General features: G+C 43.2%; 1 protein-coding gene across 1 annotated transcript in view; it reads left to right on the top strand.

The window, feature by feature from the left end:
- The first annotated feature begins 471 nt into the window (after positions 1-471).
- LOC114943150 (uncharacterized) overlaps positions 472-11,038 on the top strand; it is a 39,444-nt gene continuing 28,877 nt past the window's right edge. Inside the window, exon 1 of the mRNA XM_029318725.2 lies at positions 472-623. Coding sequence (XP_029174558.2) covers positions 472-623 — 152 coding nt within the window. The remainder of the gene's footprint in view (positions 624-11,038) is intronic.

The raw sequence follows: 11,038 nt of genomic DNA, 5'->3' as shown, positions 1-11,038 counted from the left end.
TTCCCTCAAAGTGGTTTCGTGGCCTCTCCCCCGAAACGACGACGACGACGACGACGTATCTTTTGTCTCCCCGAGACTTACATGACCAACCATTCTCTGTGTCCTCCTCCTCTCGCCGACATCGTAAATTTCGAGACGGCTCGTCGAACAAGAAAATTTGTCGCTGAAATAATTGAACAATTTTGCATTCGTCTTTGTTCTTGAAACGGGAGAGAAAGCAGCTCGATATACCGAGAATAAATTTCTACGGCTGGTTCGCTCAGCTGTCCCACATCTTCGCGGTGGAATCGTAAACGCGGGAAGCGGCAGATAATCGGTAGGTTCGCGAATGATTTAGTGAAAACCGGGCGGCGCGTATAGGGCACTCAGCGTCGCTCGTAGACGTCGCTCGTAAAAATCCATCGTGAATACGCAAGGAGCCCGACGAGGAGCGTCCGGGATAGCAGCAGCAGCAGCAGAGCAGAGCACGAGATGGTGGTGGTGATGGTGGCAGAGCCGGAGGAGGAGAGAAGGCAGCCGCGAATCGGCGGTCCCACCGGTGGCAAATCTCGTAACGAGGGCTCGTATCTCGGCGGATCTTTATCGCCGGCAATTACGCCCGGTTCCGGCGCGGCCCGGAAAAGGTGGGTGGGTGGACGGCCGGGAGGTATACATATCTACTCTACCTACTTGCCATGGCGCGGCTCGGCATGACCGTGGAATTATATAAAGATGAAAAGTTAATGCCGCCGCGTCGAGCTCTCGCGAGGAACACGGCATATCGGCTTCTGCCCTAACCCTCAATCACTGAGAGCTCTTATGACCGCCCGCCACGATCCACCGGGGAAAATTCTGGGCGATCATGGAACGGGCGACATCAAATATGCAGCGCGGGTCGAATCTACGGTTATGTCGCGAGAGGGGATCGCCGCTCCGGAGAAACGCGCCTGTTTATGGCGCGCGATTTGTCAAGTAGGATCTCTCGCTCTTTCTCTTTCTCTCTCTTCGCGTAACGAATATATGTATATCGCTATAGCCTAGCGATAAGAAACTGTAATTCTCGAGACTGTCGAACATTATTTTCAATGTTGGGAAATTGCATAATTTATTTTGCGACATGGCAAAACAGTCTAAATATTTAGGCAAAAAATATTTATTTTAATCTATCAAGTAACATTTAAATAATTTCCCCTGTATATATATAAAAAAAATTATATTATAACTTAAAATATAGGAAGATTAATCTCTCCGCTCGAGAGGCCTGTATAAGAAAAGTTAAAAACCATAATTTCTCTCTTTCTCTCTCTTCGCGTACCGAATATATGTATATCGCTATAGCCTAGCGATAAGAAACTGTAATTCTCGAGACTGCCGAACATCATTTTCAATGTTGGGAAATTGCATAATTTATTTTGCGACAAGGTGAAACAGTCTAAATATTTAGGCAAAAAATATTTATTTTAATCTATCAAGTAACATTTAAATAATTTCCCCTGTATATATATAAAAAAAATTATATTATAACTTAAAATATAGGAAGATTAATCTCTTCGCTCGAGAGGCCTGTATAAGAAAAGTTAAAAACCATTATTTCTCTCTTTCTCTCTCTTTGCGTACCGAATATATGTATATCGCTATAGCCTAGCGATAAGAAACTGTAATTCTTGAGACTGTCGAACATTATTTTCAATGTTGGGAAATTGCATAATTTATTTTGCGACATGGCAAAACAGTCTAAATATTTAGGCAAAAAATATTTATTTTAATCTATCAAGTAACATTTAAATAATTTCCCCTGTATATATATATAAAAAATTATATTATAATTTAAAATATAGGAAGATTAATCTCTTCGCTCGAGAGGCCTGTATAAGAAAAGTTAAAAACCATAATTTCTCTCTTTCTCTCTCTTCGCGTACCGAATATATGTATATCGCTATAGCCTAGCGATAAGAAACTGTAATTCTCGAGACTGCCGAACATCATTTTCAATGTTGGGAAATTGCATAATTTATTTTGCGACATGGCAAAACAGTCTAAATATTTAGGCAAAAAAATATTTATTTTAATCTATCAAGTAACATTTAAATAATTTCCCCTGTATATATATATATAAAAATTATATTATAACTTAAAATATAGGAAGATTGATCTCTCCGCTCGAGAGGCCTGTACAAGGAAAGTTAAAAACCATAATTTCACGTGTCATCGAACATTTTTTTATCGATTACATTCACCGTCGCCGTTCTCTTCCTCGCGGCGATATCGTCTTCAAAAGCCGCCGACGTGCGCATACTCGCGCGAACGTCTCATCATCATCCTCGAACTCGATTTCCGCGCCGAACCGAGATTTATCGCATGCGGCGATACGGTCGATGGATCAATCGACGACGGCGCAAATGACGGCGTTTTAACGGCGATAAAATTCGTGTCGCGAGCGATGCGTTAATTCTCGCCCGAGGCCGTCTTTCCACGGCGGGTATAAAATAGGTCGCGCGCGCGACGTCAATTTGCACGGAGCGTTTTAATGCGACGCGTGATACCTCGGCCGGTCGACCCGAACGAGCGATTTCCAAGTACCACGACGTATAACCTATCGGAGTCTTGAATAATAAATGCGCGGGACACAGGCCGGTCACGCTACGCCTAGGAACACCGGCTTGTCACTCGAAATGTCAGACGAGAGAGACGTCCATGGCTGTGCAGACTGCCGAGGCTATTAATTAATGAAACGCCCGCGCCATTATTGCCGGTAGTAAACATCTGGTCCGGTATACACGGCCGATAGGTCGTCCTTTCCGGGGACGTGCCACCTCGAGAGCTGACGGTTCCGCCATGTCAGGATCATCATTGTGAAATTGCAAAACTCTTGAGAAAATGTTCATTTTATTTTCCAACGAAATTTATCATATGTGTGTATTTCAACGTTTTGATATTTCTATAAAAATATTAGGAAAATTAAATAATTTATTTTTTGTTAAAATATTCATTTTCTTTTATATACATTAAACGAGATTTCATCAAGTTGCGTGAATTTAAAAAAAAGAAAATTATTTTTTACAATTTATTAGTTACATGCAAAGTTACATGTACATTTCGAGAATCGCTATTATTGAGCTTTACACTCAATCATCTTCACACATCATTGAGATACATCAACTTTAACCTACGGAAGACCGTATCGGATCTAGCGCAAAGTTTTTCCTACGGAATCGCGGCGTTTCTTTCTCCATCGCATATAAGTAAACGACACCGGAAACCGGATGGCTTCGAGCAATTCCGGATAAACGCGCGGCAAAGTCGATTCTCGAGGCGGCGGCATGTATTCAATGAGACCTTGGGACCGTCATGCGTCCCGAGTCAGCTTCCGTGAGAAACACGCGAGGACAGAGTATAGTTCTGTGCCGACACTGAGAGGGAAGGAGATCGCGGATGAACGAAGGAAGAACAACGCATGCGGCGAGAGAAAGAGAGAAGAGCCACGACGATTCCTCGCGGGACGAAGCGAAGGGAAAACTCGCGCGTATAATATATGCAGATTGCAGGAGTGCCATTATGTCTCTTTCGCGCGTGTACGCTCACCCACAACACCGTCTCCACGGTCGATCTCCGTCCTCTTCCTTCGCCGCAAGAAGCGTGGAAGACCTAGTATACATAACGCGATTCACTCCTGCGGAAAGCGCACCGCGATTGTACGATAATTAGCGTTGATTACGCAATAATCACCCGGACATCTTATTCCTCTCGCACGTTCGCGACGAGAGGACTCTCCGTGATGACCCCGAAGGGTTACCACAGAGAACGCTCAGGATCGCGTGGATCACCGCGTACATCGTCTGACCGCGCGTTTTCCCATCCGCGTTATAGTCGACGTTCTTCCATATTTCAGCACTGAAAAAAAATCCACTTGTACTTTTACTGTTATTTTTTCCATATTTTTAATGTAAAAATTACATGTAAACTATATGAAAAATTATTATTCTTATGCGAAAATCACTTTGTAATTTTTAATTTAGTAGTTTTACTTTATTAGAACTTTATTCTACAAGTATTTATCCATTTTATTTATAACATTATTTTATAGCATTTAAACATCACTAGCATTTCGTATATGCAATTCCATGTTAAGTGGAATATTTTTAATTATGAAAATATATAAGAATATATTTCATACGAAATTACATATAATCTTCCACATGGTTAGCAATATTGCAATATTAATTATGCTTGGTCGAAAAAAACCCAGTATTCATGTAATTTTACACAAATATTTTTTTCAATGATCTCGCGATACCGTACTTCGCGTTCTTTAGTATAACGTTAATGTTTTTCTATCCTATATAAGAAACAAGCTTCATCTCACTAAATGTTTTATAGCGGTCAGTATCCCTCCTTTGCGGAAAAAATATAATGAAAAAAATATAAAGTTACCGTTAACGCAGTGCCAATCAGCGTTCGATTCGTCATATTTACGTGTCGAGTTAATGGAGACCGTTCGACCATCGACCTCAGAAAGGCCACACGATATTCTCCAAAACCTTCGCCGCACGAACAGTTGTAAGTATATTTGTTGAAAAAAAAGGAGTCACGAGCGAGACTGAGATTCGAAGTAAAGTAACCTCCGCGTGCCGAGATACCAATTAAGTAGAATTACGCCGTTCGGTGTGTATCCGCGTTTCTGCTACAGGAGGAAGAGGAGGAAATGTATCTTTCCGTTCTCGTCTCGGATTTATATGCTTTCGTGTCTGTCGGGCACTTATCATAATGGAGCTCATTCGGGCTCTCTGTGCGGACTTTCGTAGTCACTTTTCTACATTCGAGAGAAAGAGATTCGCGCGGCGGATTCTGCGAATGCGAAATTTGCGACGACCCGCGGCGACCTCGCGATCGCGTAGCCTCGAAGAGGCCAGGGAATAAGAAGAGGAATCGTCGCTTCACGGTGGATAATTCCTGTGAAGAGATGTAACTGGACGCGGAGAAAATTAATTTCTAGATCGACTAACCGACACGTTTCTGTTTTAACCATGGGTTTCTCTCGCGTTTCATCTTTCGCCGCGTGAAACTACAGGCTCGTAAAGTAAAGTCGACGTCATTATTTTTGATTTCTTAATCAACAGTTTACTTCATTAATAGAGCGCATTTTCGCATTATATCTTGCTTGATCTCTGCATATTTTTTGCGTTTACAACAGTTCGCATAAATATGTCATCGAGAAAACTTTTTTCCATTTAAATAATTTTTCGTATTTGAATAAAAATATAATTAAATATCCTAAAAAAATGATAATTAAACTGATTTCGATTCTACGTCCAAGGAGTCGTCTCCTGCCACCGAGTATTCCCGGTATCCGCGGGCGAATAATTTACTCGTTGTCCTTAAGGTCCAAGAGCGAGTGTAATGTTTCGCGTTTGTCAGAGAAGGTCTCGGCTTGTCTCGCCGTGGGCTAATCCGAGGAGTCGGAGACCGCAGGAGGAGAGTCATGAGGACAGAGACGGAGTCTGGCCCCGCCGCAGATTACTTAGGTAATTGGTAAATACGAGGGTTACCATCCCAGTTTTCACCGAGGGGATGGTTGAGTCGACTGGCTGCCGGCGAATACCTCGCGGCGTTTCGTCTCTCGTTTCCCTTTCCCTTATCTTGCTGTCTTCCTCTCTCGGTTCTCCCTCTACTTCCGTTTTTCCATCTCGCTCCGGGTCTCACCCGACGGAGGATATTCGCTTTAAGGGGGGAAATGAGCCTTAAAATTGTTTAAAGCGGTCGGAAGAAGGGTCGTCGGATCCCTTTAGCCTTACGCAGGATGTAACCCAAAGCCTTAGGGAAACCACGACACTTTGCACGACAAGAAGCTTTTCGATCGCTGATAAGGAAGCCGATCTTTCCGATTGATTATCTTCGTGCGAGGGAACGCGAGAACTACGGAGAACGCGTATTAAAATTTTAATTATACACGGGGAGAATTTTCTCTTAGAATTTACCCTGAAAATCATGGTAATTGTGGGACAATATGATATTGGAAGAATTTTATAAGAGTAATTCTCTGATTATATTTGCCGCAATAAAAAATATTAATATGTACATAGGAAAATTAATCAAACATATTTTATATCTTATTGTAAAGATATTAATATTTTTTATTGTAGTAAATATGAATCGAAGAAACTTTAATAAAATTTTTCCAATACCATATATTGTCTCACGATTATCATGATTTTCAGGGTAAATTCTAAGAGAAAATTCTCTGTGTGCATTCGAGGGATGCTAAACATTTCTGAGAATAAATCCGCGTTTCAAATATTTCGAGTTTATTTTTCTTCCACGTTTCAAATTCGTCTATTTTTTGTGCGACTTGTAATCTTCTCCGCGATGTTGAACGATAACGCGGCGGTTTCGATTATGGTAATTATTTCTCCTCGTGGTGTGCACTACGGCGATTACCGGCGGCAACGTCATGACCCCATCATCTTCCTGGAACGGGAAAAGATTCACGAGGAAGACACGCGGCGAGTAATTTCGTTTTCCCCGTCGGTGCGCTTCCGGCTCGCCTTTCTAATGAATAGTGATTAATTGCCGGTGCTCTGAGACCGACTCGCAGCCATTAAGCCCGTCAAAGCTGATTCCGTCGAAATAATTACTCGGCACTCGGCGCACGCACGCACGCACTATTCTCTCCTGCTCGCGAGTGCGCGGTTGATTTTTTAATTGCGACTATATTCACCGGGGACGCCTGTGTGTGAACGTGCCGAGGTGAGACCGCCTATTTGATCGCGCACTCATGTATGCTAATCATATTATCAGAGAGTCGGTCCGTAAACTTGTTGAGCGTATCTTTCAGATATTTTCAAACGTCATAATTAATTACGTCAATTAATAAAAATTTGTATTTCTTTCCGATTAGAAAATTCCTTGTCAGAGAGTAATGACATACGTCTGGAATATTCACAAATTTATCGAATGATCTGATAATGGCAAATTATTATCCTATATATATATATATATATATACTCCTTAGTGATTAAGTATCGCGTTTTGCTCGGCGACTGCAATCTGCGATCCGAATCGGACCATATGCGAAGCGCGCGCGCTTATTGTGAAATCCAAGTGAAACAGAAGCGTATATAACCCGTAGGATCAAATCGGAAAAGACTTCCGCGTGCTTGCTCTACGTAAATCACGGACGCGATGCAACCGCGCGCGGTCCGGCGCGCATTCAAAGCGCACGCATTACGATAATTACGGTACTTTCTCCGCGCGCGCGATTCGTCCGAGCGCGACGTGACGTTTGATTATTTAACTGGTTCTCATCGGGCGCGCGCGGCGTCGGGAGGTAACGACAGCCATTAAATACGGATGTTAATGCGCGGCGATTAATGGGAACGCGCGCGCGCGTACGCGGGATATAATAGACGAGTAGCGGGAAAGACTGTAGAAGGGCTGCTGCGCGTTTGAAAGAAAGAGATCGGCATTTTGGTAGGGATAACAATCGCGTATGCTAACGGTATTTGTCGGAACAGAAGGCTCAGCTTGTGTTTCTGCTCGAATGAGAGCGACAGTTTCCGACGCGAAAGCGGTGTGATTTGAATAATAAGAGTAATCAGAGCAATTATGATAATAAGTTGCTCGGGGTAATTACGGACGCTGCGGAATATTAGCGCGATATATCCGAGAATCGCTTGAGAAATACAATTATTTATTAATGTAATTACTTTTGACATATATGTTATGAAACTCTATTTAAAAAAAGAATCTTTATAGATTATAAGAGGATGATTAAAAATATTATATATATATGTGCTATAAAAAAAATAATTTTGTATATGGTACGTGTATATATATATATATTCTTGATTGACACGCTAGAGCGAGATGTGTATTCTCAGCCCTATAATTGCTATCGCGATGCCACTCGAGTCGGACCCTCTTAAGAGCAACCCAGATTGATTCACCGACAATCCAAAAGCGTGCGGATATCTCTCGGCGCACACGAGAGGATGAAACCGGAAGTGGTCGGGGAGAGCGTACGTATTTTCGTCCGCGTGGCACATGGCGTGTGTCCACGCACAGATGAGGCAAACGAGTTCCGAGATCGTGCTGCGAGACGACCTTACGTCTAATCTTCGTAAGTTGCAACATTTGCGATAATGGCAGTTTCGCAGGCGACTTGCGAGCGGGTATTCGCTAATTGCACGGTGGCAGACGCGATAGCAACGAACGAGATCCATCCCGCGTCTCATTCTCGCCTACTTTCCCACCGTTCCAGGAGTGCCGACGATCATCGACACGCCCCGTAATCTGCATCCAGAGCACGTATCGCATCTACTCGCGCTCTGGTTCGATTCTCGATAACGAGATTCTAGATTCTTCACGCTACGGCTTGAATACTCGGAAAGAAAGAGAGATGGAGAAAGAGAGTCCATATAGCCTTTTTTTCCCACTGTGGCTACTAGCGAAGTAGAAACAGCCATCGTTCAGCGTCGTCATCTCGAAACGAGTCGTCCATCGATCGATACATTCCGCATTCCGTCGACATTACGCGCGTACTTCTCTTTCGCTTGTATAACGGTACCTAAACTAATCTTTTCAGAATTCTAAGAGAGTGACAAGACTTCTATCTGTTCTTGCGGACATATTTATATGCAGCGTGTCTCGGGATTTTTTATTCCTAATATTTTTATCCTCTAATTCCAATAGTTCTTTTTGATGGTCACCTTTTCCTTGTTTTTTTTTTTTTAGAAAAAAATTACGTTTGAAATTTTTAAATTTCGCGAAATTATTTTTATTCTACGAAAAAAGTATAGAATCGATGAAAACAGATTAAGATATTGAATTTTCGTCTAGGGGGAAGAAATATTTTAGAGTTGAATATATCGCTTAAGATAACTTTGCAATGATATTCGACACACGAGGTTCTCATTTTGGCGGAATCTCCAGAAGCTGCCGGGGCAGTAAAAAAAATACGTGTGTCGTTAGGACGGACTTCTGGCCGGGTCGCTCGTAGCCGTAAATCGTCGATAGCGAACGGGCAGAGACGGGCGCACGATCGAATGCTACTTTATTTACGAGATGCATCGCGCCGAGCGATGATGCACCGCCGCTCGCGCGCACACGGGTCGATTTCCACTCGAGCAATCGCTCTCGAGTACTCCCAAGGATCGCGTCTCTAAATAACGCGCGCGAGCGCAGTAATAAAAGGATAATGACCAGAGCGAAAGAGAGAAAGAGAGAGAGAGCTGGAAGATCGCTGGAAACTCGCGAGAGCACGATCGCGGTCCCGCGTTATTCCGATCGCAGCACGCCCGACAAATTTATATTGCCACGACGGCTCTCTTCGTGGCTTTCGGTAAAACTGCGCGATATTTTATAGCCCGATGATCCCCCCGCGGGATTCGCTGCTTTCGTTAGACGTGGAATTATCCCTGACATCGTCACGAATCGTTCGCGGCGAAGGATGCCCGAGAGTCTTCTCGCGATGATCGGTTAAAAGCCGCGTATCCATAAAATAAGGAAGAGATTTAATGTATATTCGCTAGAAAGCGTTCACACGTAAATCAACTCCGATCAGTGTCGTTTATATCCGTCTTATATTTCGATTAAAATTAATGAATTATATAATTCAAATTTTTACTTGCTTCAAATATTATTACTAGATCGCGTTTAATAAATTGACTTGAAAATAAAATTCTCTTTATAGAGATATAAGCAGACTATATAAAAAATTATATATTATAAATTTATATTTCAAAAAAAGGAAGAGTAAAATGTATTCTTATATATATATAATATATATTATAAATATATTTCGTGATTCCGATAAATCATACTCGCGCGAAGAAAGTTTAATGAAAAGATTTGCATCGACGTGTCGCGTTGTATCGCGGCATACCTAGAGCCCGTGGCCTCCAACCGAATTTTTTTTTTCGGCGGTACGTTATTGCTTCCGAAGCAATTACAAGTACGGTAGCTCCGGACAGAATTGCACACCTCGTCCCGCCTGGCTCTATAATTGTTTCGACGATTCCTCCACCTCGCGAACAGCAATTGCATCTGCTTCGATTTTGCTCGCTTTTTGTGGGAGGGGCAATCGCCTTATTCCCATCCATCTCCGTGACCTCAAGCACGCAACCTCGAGATCCGATTGATACACCGACCCCACCACCGAATCGTTTCATCATCGACCCTGAATCTTTCACGCCAGATTTTTCCACGCCTCGACATTCTCATCGACGTCGAATATGGCAAATATAGCCGCCATTGAGCTTCTCGTTAATGTAATTAAGATTTTTCCGTCTCTCTTTTTCTCTTTCGTTAAAAGTAAGAAAAAAACATTTATGTACCAAGATCTCGTTAATCGCGTGTAATCATTCCGGACTTTATATTTGCGTATCGATTTAAAAAGAAGATTTAACGTCAACCGCATTAGCATCTTTCGCATCTAACTTCATTAATTATTCATGCGCGTCCGTAAAAATGTTTTTCATGTGTGCGAGCAGAGAAGAGAATCTTCATACTTTTCCTAATACTATCTGCCAATATTCGCACGATTATGTGTCCGCAGCTTGTATAACTACATATGCTCGCGGGTGCGTAATTACATCCGTTCGAGGGTCCTCTCGTAAACTACGCAGTAATATTGATCTAAACGGGAGAAGAAAAGAGAGAAGACAAAAGACAAAACTAGACGTCAGGCCGACGGCGAGGGAGACGCTTCTCCGAAACGTGTCCCGGGAAGGATGAAAGATCGTGTGTGTGACGTGCGAAAAAATCGGCCGGCCGCGCTACCGATCTGAAAATCGCTCCGGTAATCGCAGGTTGCGGAGAGAGAACATACCGGCGGCGGTCCGAGAGTGCGTGCTCCTCGAAGCACAAGCGACAATCGCCGGTTCCCAGCGGCTTCGCGGACGACCTCTCGGCCTCTCGCCGGTCGAGCGAGAGCGGCCGCGCCCACAGCGCGAAAGAAACGCACCGCTCTCGTCGTGTGTATGTGTATGTGTGCACACCGGCCTGCACCGAAGACACGATCGTCGAGTCGACGCTCACACATTCGCGCTCGCATCCACGCTCA

This window comes from Nylanderia fulva, unplaced genomic scaffold, assembly GCF_048542155.1.
Source record: "Nylanderia fulva isolate GAGA-0341 unplaced genomic scaffold, ASM4854215v1 Scaffold11, whole genome shotgun sequence".
In the NCBI taxonomy this organism is placed as follows: Eukaryota; Metazoa; Arthropoda; class Insecta; order Hymenoptera; family Formicidae; genus Nylanderia; species Nylanderia fulva.
The sequence above is the reverse complement of the archived record's forward strand: the minus strand, read 5'-3'. Positions and strand labels throughout refer to the sequence as shown.